Source organism: Urocampus carinirostris, chromosome 4 (assembly GCF_059441175.1).
Source record: "Urocampus carinirostris isolate Australia breed hairy pipefish chromosome 4, RoL_Ucar_1.0, whole genome shotgun sequence".
In the NCBI taxonomy this organism is placed as follows: Eukaryota; Metazoa; Chordata; class Actinopteri; order Syngnathiformes; family Syngnathidae; genus Urocampus; species Urocampus carinirostris.
In genome coordinates, this window is record NC_142352.1 from 35832158 (window position 1) to 35857897 (window position 25740).

At 40.9% G+C, this 25740-nt stretch overlaps 2 protein-coding genes and 1 pseudogene across 3 annotated transcripts in view; all 3 read left to right on the forward strand.

Moving 5' to 3' along the window:
* Positions 1–480: 480 nt before the first annotated feature.
* copb1 (COPI coat complex subunit beta 1) lies at positions 481–14466 on the forward strand. Of its 2 annotated transcripts, none has more exons than XM_088334375.1 (22): positions 481–632; positions 1783–1928; positions 2059–2288; positions 2668–2837; positions 6550–6664; positions 6757–6849; positions 6931–7068; positions 7165–7284; positions 7732–7839; positions 7913–8059; positions 8173–8318; positions 9321–9417; positions 9490–9650; positions 9721–9841; positions 9909–10136; positions 10563–10742; positions 10843–10987; positions 11053–11172; positions 12055–12200; positions 12372–12461; positions 13991–14146; positions 14272–14466. In XM_088334375.1, exons 2-22 carry the CDS (start codon positions 1838–1840, stop codon positions 14329–14331), a joined length of 2862 nt encoding a protein of 953 aa, XP_088190501.1. In that variant the 5' UTR covers positions 481–632; positions 1783–1837; the 3' UTR covers positions 14332–14466. The 2 variants fall into 2 exon arrangements, with proteins under 2 accessions (XP_088190501.1, XP_088190503.1); XM_088334377.1 differs by having other exon boundaries at positions 485–632; positions 1831–1928.
* Positions 4214–4340, forward strand: LOC148367439 (U2 spliceosomal RNA; annotated as a pseudogene).
* Positions 14467–22426: 7960 nt separating the features above from the next.
* The window catches only part of rras2 (RAS related 2), a 55650-nt gene continuing 52336 nt past the window's right edge, over positions 22427–25740 (forward strand). Inside the window, exon 1 of the mRNA XM_088334378.1 lies at positions 22427–22809. Coding sequence (XP_088190504.1) covers positions 22708–22809 — 102 coding nt within the window. The 5' untranslated portion in view covers positions 22427–22707. The remainder of the gene's footprint in view (positions 22810–25740) is intronic.

Genomic DNA, 25740 nt, shown 5'->3' on the forward strand with positions numbered 1-25740 from the left:
CTTGCAACTTAACTACTGTATACCGTTTATTCTGTTGATTTATTTTTTTTATTTCAAGATACATACTATTCCAAAGGGGGGCAGTGCATCGATAACTTTTCGAGGAACGGTACACATGATGTACCGTACATACAACACCCACTACAGCCAAGTCAAGTCACATTTATTTGTCCAGCCCTTAATCTGAAAGAGTGTCAATGGACTATATGGACCACAATTACAAGTTTTAGTCTATCAAATATTGTTTACCGGTTTTTGAAGATAAAATCTTTAAGTAATAGCACTGGTGATTTGCAGTTATGAGAGAAAATAGCCTTTTTGTCCAAATTCAGTGGAAAGCTAAAAATATTAATACACGATTGTAAAGCAAATTCCTTGTAGTTTTTTGTTATCCATTGTAATATTTCTCAAGAATTTTTGTATTTTCTTGATGCGCTTTGTTTACTGTGATTTGACACTCCTGAGACACCGTAGCATTGATGTGGCCCTGTGCCTCTGCAGGCTCCACGTCACGAGGAAGTAGTGGCGACCCGAAAGACATCCATCCAAACGGGCGGACTGGCTTTTTTCAAATGTAAATAAAACACTTTCTCTACGAAGGACGTTTTTCCTGCTGTCGGTGTGAATTTGAGGTACATGCTACACACATTGTTCGTTGATATTGCTAACCGTGTCGGTTCGGATTTTTGGCGTCAAATAGCTTGTTAGCCTTAGCCCTAATGTCCTCCATTTCAATGCATGGCCCAGTAAAAGATGCTACTAGCGAGTGGTTTTAGCCTGGATGCTCTTACTTTCTTAAGCTTATATATGGATTAAGTTACTAGGTGTTGTTAGCGTTTATTGATTAAATATTACGTTGGTGTGGAAATGCGCGAACGGTAGTGCGACTTGACTACGTGTCACTTCCATTTAGTTATGGCAGTAGGTTGCATGTGTGCATTTAAAATCATGTATGTGAAGCGAATGGAATTTAACCATGGATTTTAAACACAAGCAAAATTACACAAATACGACATACAGTATTGCTTTTTGGTTTGCTCATTTCTCAGACGTCAGGTGTTACACGTAAGTATTAACGATGTATTTTTTATTCATTTATTGATTTCCTTTTGCCAATTTTATCTACATACATTACTCACCAGTGTGAACAAAAGCGGTGCATTCTATGTTTGATTATTGCACGTTGTCCACGTTTTGGTTAAGCTCTTTCTCCTCCATCTGGTGCAGACGTAAGCAATGGCTAATTCATTTTCGAGTAAGATTTACTCGGACTTGAAATGGCCAAAGTCACACTGTTCTTCACATGCCCACAATTGATAGATGGTAACAAACTCCCGAAATTTTAACTTAGAAAAACAATAGAATGAACTAGTAATTAAGTAACAATAACGGAATGAAGGGGGAACTTAGATGCACTAGATGTAGGCATAAAATCGATGGACAACAAATGCAAACATTTAATTGAGCTAACATCTAACATATTGTCAACAATCCTTTCAGAAAAGTGATTAACAATCCACCCGATGAACAGATTGTTAATTGAAAATTAACAGTGAACTATTTATCGTTCAGATTTGTTGTATATTAAAGAGGTGTCTTAGTTATTATTATTCGTCTCTTACCTATGGAAGTGAATAATACTATTTGTGTGTAGCCATTAAAGTAGGAACAATGGACATTTCATAGTAATCAACAGATATTATAATTTTCAGTGCTAATCTGTTTACTAAATGTATTCACTTGAGTTTACTGATTTTTGTTTTTGTTTTTTGCTCACTGCAGTTGACAAAGTATTTTTTTTTGGTTTCTTCAACACCATTCCACATCTAGCAGCAAAATGACAGCTGCGGAAAATGTGTGCTACACTCTCATCAATGTCACATCTGACTCCGAGCCGCCCTCTGAAGTCAGCCTCAAGACTGATCTGGGTAACTTATTCTTAGAGCTGTTTCTGATGTCTTATTGGATGTAAACGTATAATTTTTGCTTTTTGCTTATTTGGATCTTTTGTTGATCAGTGAACAATGTTAAGTGTTTATTTGTCCTTCACTTTTGCAGAAAAGGGGGATATCAAAGCTAAAACTGAGGCTTTGAAGAAAGTGATTATCATGATCCTCAATGGGGAGAAGTTGCCTGGTCTGCTGATGACAATAATTCGTTTTGTACTGCCTCTTCAAGACCACACAATTAAAAAACTTTTGCTTGTGTTTTGGGAGATTGTTCCCAAAACCACTCCGGACGGCAAGCTACTTCAGGAGATGATCCTCGTATGCGATGCTTATAGGAAGGTAAATGAAATGATCTGCATTTATATAGCGCTTTTCAAGTCAAGACTTCCCAAAGCGCTTTACAGTGTGCTTCACATTTCCCAATAGCGGCCGTGCAGCCTTGTAAGGCGCTAACTTGCTTATTGGGGGTATTAGGGGTTCAGTGTCTTACCCAAGGACACTTCGACATGTAACACGGAGGAGCGGGATTCAAACTGCGATCTCTTGATCTCAAGACGAGCGCTCCACCTCCTGAGCCACTGCCGCCCATGCTTATTAGTCAGACTAAAGTTGATATGAATTATTAACTCATGTTGGAATGATGTAGAGTATGCACCCATATAACAATTATGTTAAAGTGTTGTGAAAATGTATCTGTCATCTCATCTTTTAATTGTAGGACCTTCAGCATCCCAATGAGTTCATCCGAGGTTCCACGCTACGTTTCCTGTGTAAGTTGAAGGAATCTGAGTTGCTTGAGCCTTTGATGCCTGCAATCCGAGCTTGTTTGGAGCACAGACACAGCTATGTTCGCCGAAATGCTGTCCTGGCAATTTACACAATCTACAGGTAAAACTTCAAACCAATTCATTACTATTGTATTAAAAAAACAACTTTTTTTGTTTTAGTGCCCACCAGGGCTGCTGCAACCAACTACTATTTTAAGAGTTGACTTGTCACAGACCATTGAAACGATTAGTCAAATATAAATGGATAACTGTTTTTGTCTTCTTATATTTGGCAGGAAGTTGGTTTAGTTATTTGACAGATGATAATGACAAAATGGGCACACATCTTTTATTGAACACAGAATTTGGTCAAAAAATAAATACAAATGTTCTATTTAACATCAATTAGGTACAGTGCTCAGTCAGTAGAAACATAAATCCATAGATAAAGATCTTTTTTTTTTTTTAGACACAGGCAAAATAATGGTTCCCAAGTATTTTCCTTTGGAAAGAACTCCTCTTGCACCCCCCTAAAAAGCAGGCATCGCCAATAAATTTGTCTTATGCATCCGCGCTGGCCGATTTACCTTTTTTAAGTGATCACATAATTGGTGGGGACAACACAATCATAGCTCGATATCCATGTCACCTCCGTTCATGCCAAATCGTGGAGCATTTTTCGGCACGCTGAAAAATGTTAATAGCCTGATTGGGGTGTAATGTCTTTTAAGGGACAGCTTCATTTATTTTGCTTCATGCTCTCCGCACCATCATGGTCGCAGGGAAGCTAAGCGCAACATCCCTTTCTTCAACATCCTTGTCTTACTTTTTTTGTTAAGGCTTATTGTTCTATCTTCTTTATTCATTATCCATTATCGATCAGTTCATAATACGCTACAAAGCTTAGGAGCCGGGACTCTTACTCTCGGCCAAAAGGCCAAGCTAAGGTCCTAGCATTAAAGCCTTGCTGCGTCCATTGAGAATGCACCGAAAGATTTAGAGAAACTACGCTGACGGTGATCCATGTTCACCCCCTTGACGTCTCGAGCACAACTGACGTGTGCTCGGCATTCGCGCTGTTTATACGCGGAGAAAGGCGTTTGACCGTCACACGCGTAACACGCTAATTTCACGTAATAACACCGCGATACAGGCGCAGAACATGCTATTACCATGCTCCACCCACGATTACCCGCTGAAATTTCCCGTCCTACCCATGTGTAACCACGCCCTGGCCGCGGCCAGAGCACGTCGTTCCGCGTCATTTCTGCGTCATTACCTCGTGTTGACCACGTGTGCGGCACGCGGTTTAACACGTGCCCAAACTTTTGAGCAGCTCAAAAGTTTTGAGCGCGGCCAACCACGTGAAAATTTCCGACTGAGAGCAGTGCTTTACTCGATCTCGTCTATATGGCGGTCTCAAAACGTCCAACAGCGCCCAACAGCATCTGCTTCGCGGCCAGAAATTTCTGTCCGTGGTTCAGCCTCAATACTTGTTTCTCTTCATTTCGAATAAATCTTTCGCCTTTTGATTTTTGCAATCCGGAGATGGAATAAGAGCTTGCTCTGTCCACTCCACGCATCGGCCCGGTATTGCAGTATCTCCGGGAACGGTGCATTCGCAATGATCGCAGCAAGGCTTTAGGGCTAGGACCTTAGCTTGGCCTTTTGGCTGAGAGTAAGTGTCCCGGCTCCTAGGCTTTGTAGCGTATTATGAACTGACCGATAACGGATAATGGATAATGAATAACGAAGATAGAACAATAACCCTTAACAACCCCAAAACCCCTCAATACGCTCGTGAGAGGCTCGCGAGAGGCTGAGTACCCGCGCTCTGAAGATTTGAGCAGCGCAAAATTTATTCGCGCTGCCACCCGCGCGCGAATTTCCGACCTTGTGTGAAGCACCGCTGTATCTCGTCTGAATGGCGATCTCAATGCGTCCAATAGCGTCCGCCTCAAAGGCAGAAATTTCTGGCCGTGATTCAGCCGCAAATGTCTGTGTGACCGGCCCCTAATATTTCACTGTACTACCTCATAAGCAGATAATTAGTATATATAAAGAAGAATATAATACTTCAAATAAAAAAGAATGATGAGCTTTGTTTTTATTTTTTACAGTGCTATTTTAAGTTAAGTGTACTGTGCTACCTCGAGAGCAGATGATTAGCACATAAAAAGTATATAGAAGTTTACTGCCACCTACTAATATGGATGACTATTACAGTTCTTTGTCTGAAGATAGCAGAAATAATGGCTTGATTTTTTGGAAAGATAAAATTGGGCAAATTCCAGCGGCACACTAGACAAGGTTTCACGGCACTCTAGTGTGCTCCGGCAAACTGGTTGAAAAACACTGGTATAACGGACCAATTTATCTTCCACTATTCTTGTTCATCAATCAACTAAAAAAGGAATGTGAATAACAAGTGGAAAGGCCTGTAGCCATCCATGACTTCAACTTTTTGCCACAAGAATTAACCAGAATCAACCATTCTTCATTAACAATGAACTACAATCAAAAAACAAGTGCTATGGACAGCTACCATACCATTCATCAATGATATCTTGTTGCAGAAAATATCATAACTTGAAATAACAGCAGCAAAGCAGAAGGCATGTGCGCAACTTGAAATAACAGCAGCAAAGCAGAAGGCATGTGCACGCGCATGTGCACACAAGCACACACACACACACATATGCGCCTACACGCGCTTCTTTGCTATGCAGTAAACAATGTGATAGCTTGCTTCAGTGGTGGTGTTATTAGCTGTGACAAAGGTTTTCAGGGTCTGTGTTTGTTTGCCGTATCTGGACACGGCGCATTTTAATGTCTCCGCCTTGATATAATGTTCATGTTTCGTCTTGTTATGACGTTTAACACTTGATGCGCAAGCTACAACGCTCTCGGGGCATAATGCACAAAACAGCACGGTCATTTTTTGCTCAAAGACCAAGTCATCTGTCCACGCTGGCTGGAAAGAACGCGATGTTATCGCGCGCATATGTTTCGTTGGCTGCGTTAAAACGCGGAGCTCTCTTTTGCGAGGCGCGGCGCAGACACACAAAACAGACAAGGACAGGCGCTATCGTAAACGCTGCGCGCAACTGAAAATGTCTAAATTTCTGGTAAAAATGTGCATTTTTAAAGTATAATCATTATTATTTTGCCTGCGCTCGAGTGCCACTGGTTAACCCCTCGCGTGCCACTGCTGGCACGCGTGTTATAGGTTGCCGACCCCTGGTCTACACTATTCACTGCTTAGAGGTGGCTTGTAAACAAAACACTGGGACAAATTATTGAGAGGGCCGCTGCCCCCTAGTGTAGTGCAGGTGCAATTGCATATAACTCTGGGAAAGTAAAAATAAAAAAGTTCCCTTAGGTCAATCTGTGCATGTAGTCATTTTATTGGCCATATGCAGGCTAGAATGCCCTCAAACTTAAGAAGTTTTGGTACGCGCATTTGATGTTGACGCCGTCATTTCCATATGTTATACCTCGAGACACACGCTCTTGCACATGAGGCGCTCTGCAAAGATTATTTTCATGTAGTAAAGGCTCACTCTGTTGGAAAAAACGTATCTGGCGATTATAGTCGACAGTGAAATTCATTTTTGATTTCTATTGTTGATTTTTGCTGACAACGTCGACAATCGTTGCATTCCTACTGCCTGCCTGTAGTTGCTCATATGCATAAGGAAAAAAACAGCTCTGTCTTGAGAAGCTGAAATGCTGGATGGAATTTTTTGAGCGAGTGACACGAATTTGAACAGTTTACATTTGTAGAAAACAGTTTTCTGTGACTTTACTCATTGGGTAATAATTTGGTCCAGGAACTTTGAACATCTTATCCCGGACGCTCCCGAGCTGATCCATGATTTTCTTGTGAATGAAAAAGATGCAAGCTGCAAAAGGAATGCTTTTATGATGCTGATTCATGCAGACCAGGTTGGTGTTACATCTCTATCCTACACAGTTGTTCCAAGTATCTTGACACAACTGGTCACGACAACCCATCTCATTCCAATCATTTCTCCCAGGATCGAGCTCTCGATTACCTCAGCACATGTATTGATCAAGTTCATACGTTTGGAGATATTCTCCAGCTTGTCATTGTGGAGCTTATTTACAAAGTAAGGATTTTTTCCCTCTTTGGTGATAATAAACAAATATGCCACCAAGTACTGTAAAATAATACACCCTCATTTTTTAAGGTGTGTCATGCAAATCCTTCTGAGCGTGCCCGCTTTATCCGTTGCATCTACAACCTTCTTCAATCCTCTAGCTCGGCTGTAAAGTATGAGGCAGCTGGCACACTTGTGACGCTCTCAAGTGCTCCCACAGCTATTAAGGTACACGGTCAAGATTTATGACGAACTTTGGATTTATCTGTAAATTAAAGCGAACTGGCATTTAACAGTTGTAATCGTTATCTTCCTATGGTAAAGGCCGCTGCCCAGTGCTACATCGATCTGATTATAAAGGAGAGTGACAACAATGTTAAGCTCATCGTCCTTGATCGTCTGGTTGAACTAAAGGAGCATCCCTCTCATGAGCGTGTACTACAGGTATTTTGAATTATTAGATGGTTTAAGTCAAATGCTTCTTACTTAATTTTTTCCAGATTCACTCTGTCTATGGGCTCATAACTGGAATAGATTTTACTCTATCGTACTTATATCCACTGTACCATATAGTTGCTTCACTAATCACCTTTTAGCAAACTGTTATGACCTCATTCTTTCATTACCGCGTTCAATAATGATGCAACCAAACATTAAAAAAATATCTTGTGCATGAAAAACACAGTAGCTTTGGTAGCCTACTAGCCAAAAGTACAAACTTACTCGCCATTTCACACAAGTATAACCAAATTCATTTTGTGGCATTGACACACAACCTCAATTATAATAAATTGTAGGAAAAAACAGTTGCTCATTGGTTTGAAACATGCATTGATTGAATGTACAAATGCGTGACCTGTTAATTGACTCAGCCATGCTTGCGATACACAGGACCTTGTGATGGACGTCCTTCGTGTTCTCAGTACTCCTGACCTGGAAGTGAGAAAGAAAACTCTTCAATTGGCCTTGGACCTTGTGTCATCGCGAAATGTGGAAGAGGTTGTTCAGTCAGATGTGTTATGTTTTCATGTCTCTTTCACTTTACTTATATTCGGTTGTTTTTCTTTACTAGTTGGTGATTGTTTTGAAAAAAGAAGTAATAAAGACAAACAATGTGTCTGAACATGAAGACACAGACAAATACAGGCAGCTCCTGGTGCGCACTCTCCACTCTTGTAGTGTACGCTTCCCTGACATGGCAGCCAATGTAATTCCAGTGGTAAGATTTCTTTCAATTTTTCAATCATTCCAATGCTACAATATAATGCCAAGCAAAACAGATTTTTTTTAAAATAAGTGTGACATTTTCAGTTATATTTGATATATTTTCAGCTGATGGAATTCTTAAGTGACAGTAACGAGGAATCTGCCATGGATGTGCTGGAGTTTGTGCAAGAAGCCATTCAACGATTTGACTTATTGAGACCACTGATCATAGAAAAGATGCTGGAAGTCTTTCATTCCATTAAAATAAACACGTAAGTTATTACTTTGTTGAATAAAAAGTCAAATATTATTTTACAAAAATGTAAATGAAAAGTCAACACAGATTAAACTAGCAATTGCGTTTATTCAAATTGTCAATACATTGAGGGGCAGCACGGCAGCGCAGTGGGTAACGTGTGTGCGCCACAGTTCTGAGGGCATGGGATCAAACCTTTCTGTGTGGAGTTTGCATGTTCTTCCCGTGCTTTGGTGGGTTTCCTTCAGGTGCTCCAGTTTCCTCCCACATTCCAAAAACATGTTAACTAGCCGGTCCAAATTGTTCCTCGGTGTGAATGAGCGAGCGAATTGTCTGTCCCTGTGTCTGGCTGGCAAACAGTTCAGGGTTTCCCCTGCCCACTGCCCGAAGATATCTGGGATGGGCTCCAGCACCCCTGCGACCCTACTGAGGATAAGCGGTGCAGATAATGGATGGATGAATACATTGAGCACTCTTATTTTCAACCAGATGAACCAGATGACGTAACGCTACAGTTGCCACTTTAATCTTTTCTCAAAGTCCTTAATATTAGATGGCACTAACTTGATTGCAATGGTGACGTTTCATAAATATTTTTTATGAGTCTCATAATTATGTCATTGAATGTGAGCTACATTTTTAGGAACCGCACTGACGTTACGTTTGACTATGTAAATGGGATTATGTCTTATAATTCACTGGACGCTACCGTGACAGATTCTGGCAGAGGGTTCCCTCTTCTTTTCTACTTGTGTTAACTGTTTCAGCAAGACACATGGAAGACACATGGCAATGCATTATTTTGTTTTCCATCCAAACACGCTTTAGCTTCTATTGTTTAAATGTGTCCCTTTCAAAGTTTAACTGGGTGTGGCAAGTTTAAGAGATTTGTACATTCTCTTTTTAACTACACACACTACTAAAAATAAAAATTAAGCAAGAGTTGACATCAAATGGAATTTTATTTGGAGGTATGTCAGACTAATTTTTGAGACTCTTTACCTACATCACTCCACAGAATTTTCAGAGGGGCGCTTTGGATTCTGGGTGAATACTGCAGCACAAAAGAAGACATCCAAAGTGTGATGACAGAAGTCCGTAGATCGCTGGGAGAGGTGGCTCATAATATTTTGTAACTGTCAGAAAGAAGGTCACAGGTGTCTGACATTTTTATCATAATGGCTCAGATCCCCATCGTAGAAAATGAGATAAAGAAAGAGACCGGGGAGTTGAAGCCAGAGGACGATGTGAGTGCCGCTCCAGCGCAAAAACTGGTGACTGAGATGGGCACTTATGTGACACAGAGCGCCCTCAGCTCCGCCAAGCCTTCCAAAAAAAATGAGGACAGGTAAGAAACATCTCTGAATAACGATCCCCATTATTTATTCCACCCACTTATATGTTTGTTTGTTTTTTAGGCCTCCATTGAGGGGTTTCCTGATGGATGGTAACTTTTATGTGGCGGCTTCGCTATCAACTACCCTGACCAAAGTGGCTTTACACTATGTTTCTCTTGTCCAAGACAAAAAGAAACAAAATGTAATTTTTTTGTCTTCGGTTTTGTTGAGAAAGGGACACATCTGAAAAGCATGCCTTTCCCTTTTAGGCATTTGTTGCAGAGGTCATGTTGATCATGGTCACCATGCTGCACCTGGGCAAGTCTTCACTGCCCAAGAAGCCTATTACAGATGACGACGTGGACCGAATCTCCCTGTGCCTCAAGGTCCTGTCAGAGTGCTCTCCATTGATGAACGACATCTTCACCAAGGAGTGCCGCAAATCCCTTTCGTATATGCTCACTGTCAAACTGGAGGAGGAGAAGCTCTCACAGAAGGTAATGGATGTAGACTTTACCTAATGACATTAAATGAGATGGGTTCCAATAATGTGTCAGGGCTGAACAGTTATTGAAAATATTTAGCTCAAAATTACCATAAGTTATTGTAATCATAGATGTAAACTTTATGTACTTCATTGATTAAAAAAACTAAACTGATTTCCATATTCTAATTTTCAAACATACTATTTTGTTGTTTTTTTCTTCTGCAATTTCCCCTATTTTGTTCAAATAGGCAAAAAAAAATCACGCAAAGGGTTGGCATTTAATTTCAAATCTACTTAAACCACAATGTGTTATGAATGGTTTATTTTTTTACAGTTCTATAATTCTTGATAATGCCCTGTAGTACTCTGAATACCTGTTAATTGGAATACAGTTCAAACACTGAACTAGCTGTTTTTTTTCTTTCCCTAAAATTAGAAAGAGTCTGAGAAGCGCAGTGTGACAGTGCAGGCCGACGATCCGATCTCATTCATGCAACTCACAGCCAAAAATGAGACAACATCTAAGGAGGACCAATTCCAGCTCAGTCTCTTAGCTGCTATGGGCAACACTCAAAGGAAAGAGGCGGCAGATCCCTTGGCTTCAAAGCTAAACAAGGTGCACTTTTTTGCTTTACTGGTATAAAATAGGCATTAACATAATAAGAAACAGCTTTCATAACCAATCGGCAAATAATTTTTTTGCTTGTGCGGTTTAGGTGACCCAGCTGACAGGTTTTTCCGACCCAGTGTACGCTGAAGCCTATGTCCATGTCAACCAGTACGATATTGTGCTGGATGTGCTGGTGGTCAACCAAACTAGCGATACTCTGCAGAACTGCACCCTTGAGCTCGCTACATTAGGTATTTTCAGCTGTCAATCATCTTGTTCTTTGTGGCGATTCTAAGGTAAAAACATGCATCCACAGGTGACCTGAAGCTGGTTGAAAAGCCTTCCCCGCTTACTCTGGCCCCTCATGACTTTGCTAACATCAAGGCCAATGTCAAAGTTGCTTCCACTGAAAATGGAATCATATTTGGTAACATAGGTGAGAAAAGTATACATTTTCCAAAGGAATTGTCGATAAAAATGGTTCTTAAACAATACTCCCATGGAAGGTCAATATATTTTGTGGATATCACGTATTTGCCTCATTTATCTATAGCCTGGTTCACAGTGTGAGATTATAGCATTGTTGGATGACTTCTAAACTTCTAGTGTCTCCACATGAGGTTAAAAAAAAAAGGGTAAATAGTTTTGAATGGAGAATGTGTGCATTGCAGCTACACCACGATCAACACGCCGCACACAAGCAATGATTTTCATGAGTAATTCTTTGTGAGTGACTTGTTAAAGTTTAGTAGACACTCAAAATGAAGAAAGAAGACAGTTAGGGATTTTGAACTTGCAAGGAGAACAGGAAGAGGAGCCAATCTTTGGATAAGAGATTCCAACCTGTTCTAAAGGACCTCTCCTGAGCCCTTTTTAAAAATAAATACATTTACTAGGTTATAAAGGTAGAGCTGCCCTGATTGGTGTGGGATTCAAAGAACAGCAACATGAGTGGCTGATCGTGACAATGATGGAAACCGATCATAATAGTCAAAAGCATCAAACCATGGTGAGGTCAAAATAACAAACTGGGATCATCTGAAATCTTAATTTGCAGGCGTTGTAAATGAAACGGAGCAAACTTATTTTTTAAAAAAAAAGGAAACTGGCTTGTCCGCTCTATACTAAACATGAATTCAATGAATTCAGGGCTATACAATTGGGACGCCAGTGTAGTATTTTTAGCAAGAAAAAAAAACACTTTTAAATGTCAGTGTATCTTGCGTACATCACTTGAGGTAGTTCAAATTCAACTAAAGATACTTTATATATTTATACAAATATAGTTTGATATAAACTTCTTATGTTTTGTTTCCAGTGTATGATGTGTCTGGAGCCGCGAGCGACAGGAACTGTGTTGTTCTCAGTGACATTCACATTGACATCATGGACTATATTCAGCCGGCATCTTGTGCAAACACTGATTTCAGACAGATGTGGACTGAGTTTGAATGGGAAAACAAGGTACAAACATAAACATGCTTGATGGATCGGCCAGGACTATTAGTCCAGTTTTATACTGTTTGGCAATAAGGAAGATTTTTTAAAGATGGGATTCTATTGCAGGACCCAACTTTTACGAAACAAGATTTGCTAATTTATTGATTCAAGCAATTATGTGTGACTCCCGTTTAGGTGACTGTGAACACAAACATCACCGATCTGGATGAGTACCTCGAGCATATCCTCAAGTCGACAAACATGAAATGCCTGACTCCAAAGAGGGTTTGTTATCTTTCAAATAGAATCAAATTTAAAAATGTTGTTTTCTGCTACATTTAGAATATATCCTGATGCCTGTATTTTTGTAGGGCCCATTCAATTTATTAATGTAGATGCCTATTTCTAAATCAGCCTTCGCTTAACAGAAAAAAAGCAATAACATTTGACTGTTTTAGAATACTTAATTTTAGAACACTTAACAAGTGGGAAAAATAAAACACCTAGAAATGGTTACCTACATTAAATATGAATACATTTTTAATTTACCTCTAGATTGTTTTTTTTGTTGATTTGGTCTTAAATTAGATTTCAAAAGGCATTAAAAAGTCTTTACAAGTCACAAATTTAACCTGCCTTAAGCTTTAGGAACCCTGGTGAATAGAAATAGTGTGATGATGAGATCAAATCAAATGCCTTTTCCCATTTTATCTAGATCCCTCGTAGTCTAATGGTAATCGTGACCTATGCCTATTGTTATTATTACTAATATTATTGAGAGAATATTGTCAGACGTTAAACCGGTCAGAGGTACAGAAAAGGTCACCGACCACTGCTCTAGCTTATCCTTTTTTAATTTTTAAATTCTGCTGTAAACTAGGTGTGGGCGATACTGGGGTTTTTGTAACCGATATGTTTGCTTGAAAATCTTATGATCTTATGATCATTGAATAATTGAACCCAGGCCCCTTTGAGTTAGTTTATTATGACTAAAAAGTAGCCTAAAATTGTCTTTTTTTTTAAATTAAATTACTACAATGCAGACTTGAACAGTGTATGTTATAGATAATATTTCCATTACAACCGTTTCAGAACAAAAGCCCAGAGAGTCAAACTATATTAAGCAGCAATGTTACAAAAATACAAATATAGAAAAGACATTTATAATACCTTCCATTGCACAATATTTTGAAAATGAAGTCACTTTGCAAATGGTGTAGACCAAAATGTGCAAACCTATAACAGTATAAAAAAATACTTCAGGACAACAAAAATACTGTATTTTCTGATATAACATAGTACGATGTTCCTTATACATGAAAGAAAATCTATAAAAATGGGATATTTTAGAAGGTCCGTCTTATAATCAGGTACCCTTTGCAGTCCAGAAAAAATGAGTTCTTTCATGGCACAATATTTTTAAATACAATCAGTTGTGCAAATTTCGAGAAATCATAATTTGAAAGTTACGACTCAACATTATCATTGTATTAGTTAGAATGGGAGGAGAATATTGATTTTGAGACAATAATATAGATCTGATCCAAGTACTTGTTCAGTATCGATAATATCGTTATTTGGGTCGATATACCCACCCTCAATGTAAACCTGTTTGCTGCTACGTTCACAGTTGGACTGATGTTGCATCTGTTTAAAGAGTGCTATGAGGGGATTATTATACTCATTAGACAATTTATCGGGCAGGCCCCAATGTTTTTTTTTCTCCTCATTTGTTATTTCAAAAATAACTATTGTGTAAGAACATTGTGAAATTGATTTTTGTAAAATATTTTCCTTTCTCCCCGGTCATCCAGGCATTGTTGGGTTACTGTGGTTTTCTGGCCGCCAACCTTTACGCCCGTTCTATCTTTGGTGAAGATGCCCTGGCAAACGTAAGCATCGAGAAGCCCATCCACCTGGGTCCTGATGCGCCTGTCAACGGACACATACGCATCAGGGCTAAAAGTCAGGTGGGTCATTCGTTATTGCAAGAAAAAATGAATTGGAAACTTATGACAGGTCAAGGCACCGTTCTTATTGAAAATTTAGTTTAGTGAGTATTTTCAAATAATGATCCTTCTCTGTTATTTTTTAGGGGATGGCTTTGAGCCTGGGTGACAAGATCAATCTCTCCCAAAAGAAACCAGGTGTCTGAAAGAATTTAGCACAGGTTGACCCATCAGAATTTAGAAAGGTTAGCCAGTTTTCTATGTATCGTCCCATATTATGCTCCCTTGCATCTACGTTTTTTCATCAACTGTCACCAATAAAAAAATCCACATCACTTTTATTTATTTGTTCTTTCTTTGAAATATTTCCTTAATGATTGTCTAACCCTTTCCTGCTTTTTCACAAGTTAGTTATTTGAAATAACAAACATAGGAGATGTAATATAGTAGCTTAGTCATTTATTCCTCATTCCATGAGGCTCTTTAACTCCACCCGGGTGAGTAAAAGCCCACATTAAACCCCACCCCCACATTTGCATATTAACTATTTTTATTAGTGTGTATTTTCCGTAGCACTATTTAAATCCTCTATCAACACGTTATATTGGGTATTTTTTTATTCTATATCTTTTTATTTTTCAACACAAGGATACTGCTGGAAGTGTGAATTTCCCTACGGGGATGAATAAAGTATCTATCTACCTAATGAATGTTTAAAACTTAGCGAAGGCTTTATTTAAACATTGTTGTTTTTTTTAAGGGCATATGTATTTTCCTCACTATTTTACATTGAGTAAAGTAAGAGCAGTTGAATTTAACGTGACAAATGATAGTGAATACTACTGCTTCTGCCCTAAACTGAAGGAAATGTCTATTCAAATTATTGTTGAAATAGTTTGCCAATTTTCCTTTCAAACAACAGTGGGCAAGTACTACTCATGAAACTCATGAATTGCAGTGGATACACCAATGAAGGAGCAAACTTTTTTGAACTTTATGGTTGCTGTGCTGTGGTGTAGGGTTTGGATTTTATTATTCTTGCTATTGATTAATTAGGGTATTAAAAGCATTTAGAACATTTTTTACATCTTACAACGGATAAACACATCTGTCTTGCTCATCAGAGGTCCTGGGTTCAATTCCAGCGACTAGCCTCCCCGTGCAAATTTTGTATCTTCCCACAATTTCCCCCCAAAAACATGCATGGCAAGTTGATCGTTATTCTAAATTGTCCTTACATGTGGATGTGTGTGTGATTGACTGGCACTGTGTTCACTGCCGATGTCAGCTGGAATGGGTTCCAGCGCCCATTAGTTAGAGTAAACAATTTGGAAAATGAATGAATGGTACATATTTGGAGCCCGGTTTCAAACCACTGTTTGAGACTAAATTCTCTATCTTTATCCAACTATTCCTGGAGAAGACCGTGACTGAATCCCTGGACCAACATAAAGGTATAGTCATTATCTGGGGCAACAATGTCACTAACCTCCATTTTACTTATGATATTGCTGTACTGGCAGGAAAAGAACTGGATTTCAGATCAGGTCAATTGCCTGGAAAAAGCATCAACCCATTATGGGATTAAAATCAGCAGAAACATCACCATCAACCACCAAGAGCTTGAATCTGTCACCAAATTAAAATATCATGGAGCTGTCATATCAGAAAACTGGTCAGAACCAGAAATCATGGCCAGTATAGATAAAACCGTACTTGCCAGGGGCGGCAGTAGCTCAGGAAGTAGAGCGCTGGTCTTGGGATGAAGAGATCGCAGTTCGAATCCCGGCTCCTCCGTGTTACATGTCGAAGTGTCCTTGGGTAAGACACTGAACCCTTAATGCCCCCAATAAGCAGGTTAGCGCCTTACATGGCTGCATGGCCGCTATTGGTAAATGTGAAGAACATTGGGAAGTCTTCATTGACTTGAAAAGCGCTATATAAATGCAGATCATTTCATTTCACTTAAACCTATCTGGAGGGACAATAAGAGAAGTGAAATCTAACATCAGACTCATTCAAGTTATGATTATTTCTATCTTCCTCTGCTTTCGAGACATGGACTCCCACAGCAAAGCTGGAAAGAAAAATTCAGGCCATGGAGATGCGATGCTAGAGGAATATTGGCATCAGCTACATTGCCCAAGTGACAAACGAAATGGTATGCAACACCATCTGGGGGACATAGAGCCCTACGAAGAACTGTTGTCAACTGTGCACGGCTGAAAACAGCAGTGGTACGGTTATGTCACAAGATCATCAGGACTGGTCAAGATCATTCTCCAGAGCACAGTCCAAGGGGGCAGTAGGAGAGGAAGTCAGAAAAGGAACTAAGCCGACAACATCAAGGGATGGACTGGTGCCAACTTTACCGTGACGCAGGCCAGGAACCGTCCACAGTGGGGAAAACTGTCCAAAGTTCCATCCTCAGCGGTGACCCAGACTGTTAAGGGATCTGTGAATTGTGAAGACATTTTGAAACAACAAGAAAACATGCATGTCATAAGACCTAATCTAAGACTTTCAACCAAAGCAAAGTAACTCAAGGGAATGTAGCAAATTTTTTTTCAGGTTCTACGTCCACTGATCACACATAGTTTTAGTGCCTTGTTTATATTTTCTCTTAGTGATGCGTAGGCACAAGATATTGAATTTAAGAATGTTTTTGGTTCTCCATCGACTCCTTACATGTTGCACTTTAAAGTTTAAAGACAGCATGTTGGGTCAATGATCTAAGAGGTCACTTGTTTCATGGTTTGACAGATTTGAGGTTAACTGCCACTGATGACATTCCTGGGGTCACAGGTTCTTCACGTTGGTGTCAATGCTGTCAAAGTTTACTTAGCCTTTACCCAAAGCATGGAGTGTTTATTTTCTCATATGTTTATGTAACTTTTTGTTGTCGCCTCAGTAGCAAACCACTTTATCACACATATTACACCTAGTTGGTCCTTTTCTGTAGTTGAAAAATATCCACAACCCATTGTGCTTCCGGTTTACCTCTGTCATTCATTTCAAGCTCCTGATAAGGTGGGCATATAGATTTGGCACTCTTCTACCTGACAGGCAGGATGCAGGCCTGGTATGGAAAGTTGCTAAATGCGTGCCTGTCAGTCATAACAGCCATAACCTTAGAGAGTGGCAGAGGACGCTGAGTGAAGGAGAGAAGGACTGCGCTATATACATAGAGAAGCGGTGCTTTGAGGAAATTGGTAGAGGAGTTAAGTATCCATCCTAGGACAATAGTACAGTATTGATCTGATCCAATTACTTACTTAGTATCAATATCGATTTTGTCAATACTTAGCGGGTACTTCATTGGATCAATATTATTATCTTAAGATGGGAAGACAGTATCTATTTTAAATACTACTATAATAGTTTTGAAATTGCGTTGAAAGATCATATATACATTATAACTTTCAAATGGGATCCAATTATCGTTTTTATTTCCACTACAAATTTTATTTTCTAAAAAATCTGCATTCAAAGAGACTGTATTTTCTGGACAATAAGGTGCACCGGGTTATGAGATGCACCTTCAAAAACCCCTACTTGTAAATGATTTTTCTCTGTATATAACTATGAGGCACAACAAATGAAAAAAGTTGATGAACAAAAATATTCCATAGAACATAAATATGAGGATATCTGGTTTCACAACCAAAATGAATCGATTCATTTATAAATGGTTACTGTATGTATTAGCATTTTATTGCAGTTATGCATTTCAGAATGTGTTTTCTGGCTCTTTCAAGCCACACTAGATTATTGTCATGGTCGCCTTGGCGACCGGTCTGCCCCGCCCCCTGGGCACCAGCTGAAGCAGTTGAACTAATCGCGTGTCTCCTATTTAAGGCTGGATTGTGGGCTTTGCGGGGGCTGGCTCATTATATACACATTGTCCGTTCTGTTATGCCTTGTCCTGTTTTGTTGAGTTGGAAGAAGCCTGTGTTAGCACGTTTTGTTAAAACCTGTTTGTTCTGTCTTGTCCCTGAGTTATGGACAACTTTTATTTTGGTAAATAAAAGTTTTGGATCGTCACGCAATTGAGTTCTCCCTTCCTGCCTCTGTTCCGGTCCGGTCACCCCTTCCATTCTGTGACAGAATGAGCCAGCCAATATTTGAACTCAGCGAACGATCCCGGCGCGATTTGGGGAGAGCTGGAGGACGCCGTTTGGCAAGCACCCATTGAGGTATCCTTCCCTCCCCGTTCGAACCACGGCCCCGCCCGTCGTGTCCTATGCTGTGCCTCGAATGGGGTCCCGGGAGGATTTGACGCCTGCCAGTCCGACTCCCCTTCCTGCCAGTCCGACTCCCCGTCCTGCCAGTCCGACTCCGCCGCCTGCCAGTCCGACTCCGACGCCTGCCAGTCCGACTCCGACTCCGCCGCCTGCCAGTCCGACTCCGACTCCGCCGCCTGCCACTCCGACTCCGCGGCCTGCCACTCCGACTCCGCGGCCTGCCACTCCGACCCCGACTCCGCGGCCTGCCACTCCGACCCCGACACTGCTGCCTGCCAGTCCGACTCCGACACTGCTGCCTGCCAGTCCGACTCCGACACTGCTGCCTGCCAGTCCGACTCCGACTCTGCTGCCTGCCAGTCCGACTCCGACTCTGCTGCCTGCCGGTCCGACTCCGACTCTGCTGCCTGCCGGTCCGACTCCGCCTGCCTGCCTGTTCGACTCTCCGGCCTGCCTGCCTGTTCGACTCTCCGGCCTGCCTGCCTGTTCGACTCTCCGGCCTGCCTGCAGTCTGCCTGTACTGATGTTGTCCAGTCTTGCCTGTTCTGATACCGCCTGTCCTGTCTTGCCTGTTCTGATTCCGCCTGTCCTGTCTTGCCTGTTCTGATTCCGCCTGTCCTGTCTTGCCTGTCCTGATTCCGCCTGTCCTGTCTTGCCTGTCCTGATTCCGCCTGTCCGGTCTTGCCTGTCCTGATTCCGCCTGTCCGGTCTTGCCTGTCCTGATTCCGCCTGTCCTGTCTTGCCTGTCCTGATTCCGCCTGTCCTGTCTGAATCGCCGCTCCTGATTCTGCCTGTCCTGTCTGAATCGCCGCTCCTGATTCTGCCTGTCCTGAGTCCGACTCTACTGAATCTGCCTGTCCTGAGTCCGACTCTACTGAATCTGCCTGTCTTGAGTCCGACTCTACTGAATCTGCCTGTCCTGAGTCCGACTCCCCTAATTCTGCCTGTCCGACTACCTTGTTTACCTGTCCTGTTCTCGCCGGTTCTGCCTGTCTGTTTTCGCCTGTCCAGTTTGCCCGCCGGACCCCCCCTGCCGAGCGCCGATTCCGATCCGCCCGACGCAGATGGCGCCTGCCTCTCCCCGTTCCTGCGTGTTCGGAGGAGGGAGCGGGGTTGCCCCAATCGTGAGCGTCGAACCATTCCGGGGCGTGAGGTAGTAATTTTTTCTTTTTGGGACCTCGGGAGCTGTCCCTTAAAGGGGGGGCTCTGTCATGGTCGCCTTGGCGACCGGTCTGCCCCGCCCCCTGGGCACCAGCTGAAGCAGTTCAACTAATCGCGTGTCTGCTATTTAAGGCTGGATTGTGGGCTTTGCAGGGGCTGGCTCATTATATACACATTGTCCGTTCTGTTATGCCTTGTCCTGTTTTGTTGAGTTGGAAGAAGCCTGTGTTTGCACGTTTTGTTAAAACCTGTTTGTTCTGTCTTGTCCCTGAGTTATGGACAACTTTTATTTTGGTAAATAAAAGTTTTGGATTGTCACGCAATTGAGTTCTCCCTTCCTGCCTCCTGCCTCCGTTCCGGTCCGGTCACCCCTTCCATTCCGTGACAGATTATAATGTGCACTTTCAAATCTCTGGTAAATTTGAGGTTTTTGGGTGTGCCTTATACTCGGGAAAATACGGTATTTTGGGTTTTTTTGACATTGTTATATCCCGCGACCCTACTGACGATAAGCTTTGCAGATAATAGATGGATAGATAATGTTATACAGCATTTGTATTCTTGGTATATTGCCGCTTTTTTGGTTGGACTCACTTAAAATTGGTTTTGGAGATTTTGTCGTCAGAGTACTTTACTTTTCATTCATTTAAAGGTTTATACATTGTATTGTTTATACTATTTACACTATGACTTCATTTTCGAATAATTGTGAAATGGAAGGAATTACAGTCGTCATGTTAACCTTCAGATACTGATATTTTTGTTACCTTGCTTTTTCTCGTGACCAGGGCTCAGGGTCACCAATGATTCTGATTTCTGAGAGGGGCATAAGGTGAAAAATGAGCCGCTTCAAGTCAAACAGTGACCTGCAGTTTCTAATGTGTCCACTAGTTGTCACCAAAGCATGCAATAAAATAGTTCTGATGTTGCCCTATTGCATTGAGTTTTTCATTGTAAATAATCCAATTTAATGCTTTAAAAAAGGAGATAACACTTTGATATTAATCTTAACGTTTTTATTTTTAAGAATATTCTCCTTTTTGGTATAGTTTGTGTGTTTTCAAAACCAAGTGGATGAAATAGTCCCTTTAAATAAAAAATGAACAACTTGTTCAGGTGAATGCAAACGATAAAAAAATTGAATAGTTTGTTACCTATTTCCCTGGCAGAGTGAATCAAGGAAGCAAGGTTTTGGGTGCTCTGAGGAGAGTGATGAGCAACAAGAGTATGAGTATGGATGTTAAGAGGGGACTGTATGAGAGTGTGATTGTGCCGACTGTGTTGTATGGTGCAAAGACTTGGAGCCTGAATGCAGATTTGAGAAGAAAATTAAATGTTTTTGAGATGAAGTGTTTGAGGAGCATCTCAGGAGTGACAAGATTGGATGGATTGAGAAACGAAATTGTGAGAGACAGAACTAGAGTAGTTGTGGAACTAAGCAAACGTGTGGATAAGAGAGTAGATAGATAGATACTTTATTCATCCCCGCAGGAAAATTCACACTTCCAGCAGCATCCCTGCGCTGAAGAACAAAACAATAATAAAGCAAAAAGAATACAATACACAAATACCCAATGTGACGTGTTAATACCCAATGTAGCGTGTTATATAGAGTATCTAGATAGTGCTACACAGAATACACACTGCAATAAAAATACGGTAATATGCAATGTGGGGGGTGTGGTTTAATGTGGGCTTTTACTGCCCCAGGTGGAGTTAAAGAGCCTCAGGGCACGAGGAAGAAAAGATCTCCTCAGTCTGTCCGTGGTACAAGGCTGTGACAGCAGTCTGTCGCTGAAGCTGCTCTTCTGTATGGAGATACTCTCTTGGTTTGGACACATGGAGAGGATGGATGAGGAGCGAATGATGAAGAGGATTTACAGAGCAGAAGTAAATGGAAGGAGACCAAGAGGAAGGCCGTGATTGACGTGGATGGATGGTGTTATGAATGCACTGCAGGAAAGAGGTCTAAATATAGTGGAAGCTAGAGCCCTTGTTGGTGATAGGAATGAGTGGAGAGGTGTTGTAAAAGGATAGTGGGATGTTTGGACGGGATGAGCAAGGCACCTGTATGATGCGTCAGGGATAAACCAGTGAAAGCTGTCAGGCCCTGCTGTTGAACAAGAGTGTGTTGTGCCACCCTGACCCGAGTGACTTGGCCGCTTTCTTGTGTCCCGTTTTCATCTGGAGGGACGAAAGCATGACCAACTTGGGTGCCGAGGTGCCTAACTTGTTTGGGTGTTTGGGCATTTGGGTTGGCCGTGGTCCAAAAAATTTGGTGTGTGTTTTTTGCTAATTTTTCCCCTTTTTATTTTCTTTGTTTTTGTATGTGTTTGTCTTGCTGTCGGTCACCCCTCTTGAGGGATATGACCAAGGTAGATAGATAGATTTCCCTGATGCATTGCCGAGGAATCGAATTCAAGACTTTCTATTGGCATATACAGAAAATTAAATACATCATTATATAGACTGGAAGGTCGGTGGTTCGCGCCCCGGCCGAGTCATTCCTAAGACTTAAAAAGTGGTCGGCGGCGCCCTCTGTTGGCTGCGGCTGCATCGGCTCGCTACAACGGGTCAGGTGCAATCGACATTTCGTTCTGTGTACATTGTTACACAGAATGACAATACAAGGAAATTATTATTATATTATATTATTATATGTATATTCAGTTAAAGTTTCCATTGTATTAATTTAAGTTTTTTAAAAGAATATTTTAGGCTGTTTTTTCGTCATTGTAAAGTAATTCAAGGGAAAGAGTCGAATTATTTAATGATCATGATATTCCGGAGCAAAAAGTAACAGCAGCGAATCGATTTCACCCGATACTATCGTGTACATACTTACTTGGATCGGATCGATACCAAAATTACTCGTATCGCCCACCCCCTACGAGCGACCACTTCTCCGGTATCTTGTTGAACGTCGGGAGCTAAAAGCGTCGCAGTCGAGTTCGACAGGCGAGCGAGCAGTGTGGTCGATCTTCAATCACGATCACTCACAGACGTATGGAGCGGCGCCCGTAAATATCTCCGGGACTCCTGCGCGCTCCTCCTCGCCACTGACGAGCCCGTTTTGGCGTTCAGCGACAGGCTCTCCTCCCTCTCCTTCTCCAGACTGCGTCAAATCTCCCCGCTGTAAGATTCGAAAGTGGGGCTTGGTTTGGCCAAGTGTCCTCGATGGCAGGCTGGAAGGACGGATCGGTGCAGGAGAAGTACCGCTTGGTCGTGGTCGGAGGCGGCGGCGTGGGCAAATCGGCCCTGACAATCCAGTTTATTCAGGTCAGTGAGGCTGCGCTCCCCCCTTCTTTGGCTGCCCAAAACACGGCGAGAGGCTGGACGTAGCCCGCTAAAGCGGGTATGGGGTGGTGGCGGTGCCGGTGACGGTGAGCGGGTTTGTTTTCTTAGCTCGTACTTTGCAGAGGCCTGTAGCAACTTAGCGAGGACTTGTTTGTTTGGACCCATTTGAAATCTTTTTTTTTAGATCTTAAAAGAGATTTTATGGAAAATCCCGAGACACCTCTGACTAGTTATCACAAAAGGGGAAGTTGAGAACTCCCATACTCTAGCAGTGTTCCCATACTTAAGCAGTGTTGGGCGCATTACATAAGAAAAATAATTAGAGTTATAGTTACTTTATTTGAAAAAGTAATTGCGTTGCCCCCCAGATTACTGACACAAAAAAAGTAGCACGTTTCTTAGAAAGTAACTTACTAGTTAGAAATTACCATACACATATCATACCTGTCATCCTCCACGGCTCCATGACCTTACAAACTGTCTTATTTTCCCATACAAAATAATCTTACACCATTTTTTTTAAACTTTTTTAATGTAGTTTCATATGTTATATTGTACATGTGTTTCGTTATATCATATATATTGTTAAGTAACATTTTGTTGTGAGATATTGAGTTGCTCGACATGAATGAGATATATTATAAAAAAACTTTAAAAAATTAAGTAGCTTGGACATTCACTGTAGAAGGGAAACAATACATGCAAATATAATTAAGTAGAATAATACATTTTCTTATTCAAATTATTAATTCATTTTCTGGATTACATTATTGTTGGTAATATACTGATTAAAGGGATCAGCACAAACTTGTCTTTTTTCATTTTCTCCTTTTATACTTCTTTTAAAAAAAAAAAAACTTCTTTATACAACATAATAATTTGTAATATAATGCATCAAAGCAAGTGAGCCGTTTGAGAGCCGGCTCTCTTTCATGAGTTTAGCTGAAAAAGACGGTTCTCTAAAAAGAGACGGACTTCCTTTCGCTACACAACTCGAACTCGTTTGACTTGATTGATTTGCCGTTTCGTGATAGTCGGCATACACCGGATGGTACCCATAATTGCCAAATTTGCGTTTTTCCGTACAGATTTTCTAGTACGTCGTACACGTTTTGAAATGCATAATAAACGTATTTTGTACGGCAAAAACGTACAGGTTGACAGGTATGACATATTGAAACCGATCACCTAAAACTGTATAAATACAGTCGCATAATATCCTCGAATGGTTGTGCACCATTACACCCATCACCCACCCGTGTTGAGACGTGAAACATTTTTGGTGGTATTTCCCTTTTTGGCAGGGTCATGGGCAAATGAGAATGGAAAACCTAAAGAGTAAGACTGAATCCCTAAGGACACTAACATCCTGAAATAGGTGTATGATAAAAGTGCTGAGTCAGCTTTTGGGAATTTTTTTTTATATCTAGGGCATGGGTGGTGAACAAGTTTGACACAAAGCCGAAATTTTTAACTGCGAGAGTCAAAGAGCCACACCACGCACTGACCTGCCATGACAGACAGACACACACAAACACACCCAATTAAAAACATAGCATTTCCCATAACACACTCCTCTTCTTACAATACAACAAGTATTGTTGTGTTAATTTCAAGGAAAGCGTCCACCCTCAATACACACAAAATAAACCTAAACATGAAACAAGGCAAAGAGCCACACTATATAGAAAATACGATGAAGCAAAGAGCCGCATTCTTATTGGCCAAGAGCCGCATAAGGCTCTAGAGCTGCGTGTTCGCCTGATCTAGGGTAACCTACCTGCCAGTTAGTGAAATATGGTGGTCATATCTTAACTCCTTCCCTCTTGGGTGGACAGACAGACACACACACAGAAAAACAGATGTGTATATACATGCATACTTAGATCCCAAATGAAAACATCACTACCTTTGCTTTACACTCAAATAATAAGTAAATTGATGGGAATGTGTACACCAATCTGTGGAAATGGTGAACCCTTTATTTCTTGGTTTATGCGAACAAACACAGCTCAGACACTCTATATCCATTTTGTCTTTTGTCTTCAAACCACTTGAATTTTTCCTTCTCAATTTTTGGGTAATGTCCAAGATAGTGTATTGCAAAACAATTTTACAAATAAGAATTCCTAACATTCAGCTACTTTTATAAATTATGTGCCCACATTAGCCCCATTGATTCAGTTGTTCCAGAGCCACGCCCCCTCCACACGCGCCGCATACTATTCGCTACTAATGCGAGTGTATGTAAATATAAACTGACCCCCTGATTTCATTATTTTATTTTACAGTTCTAAATAAAGCTTGGATGTGAGTGTATACATTAGAGGGAATATCTAAATACAGGTAGGGAGAAATTTCAAGTCCTCGTATTTTGTACGTACAAATAAACACGCCTTCAAATGTGATCAACATAGTGCTGCTGGCACATTGAGAGGTCGTATTAGATTTCTGTATTTTATTTTACAGTTATAAATAAAGCTTGGATGTGAGCGTATACATTAGAGGGAATATCAAAATACAGGTAGGGAGAAATTTCAAGTCCTCATATTTTGTACGTAAAAATAAACACGCCTTCAAATGTGATCAACATAGTGCTGCTGGCACATTGAGGGGTCACATTTGATTTCTGTATTTTATTTTACAGTTATAAATAAAGCTTGGATGTGAGCGTATACATAAGAGGGAATATCAAAATACAGGTAGGGAGAAATTTCAAGTCCTCGTATTTTGTACGTAAAAATAAACATGCCTTCAAATGTGATCAACATAGTGCTGCTGGCACATTGAGGGGTCGTATTTGATTTCTGTATTTTATTTTACAGTTATAAATAAAGCTTGGATGTGAGCGTATACATTAGAGGGAATATCAAAATACAGGTAGGGAGAAATTTCAAGTCCTCGTATTTTGTA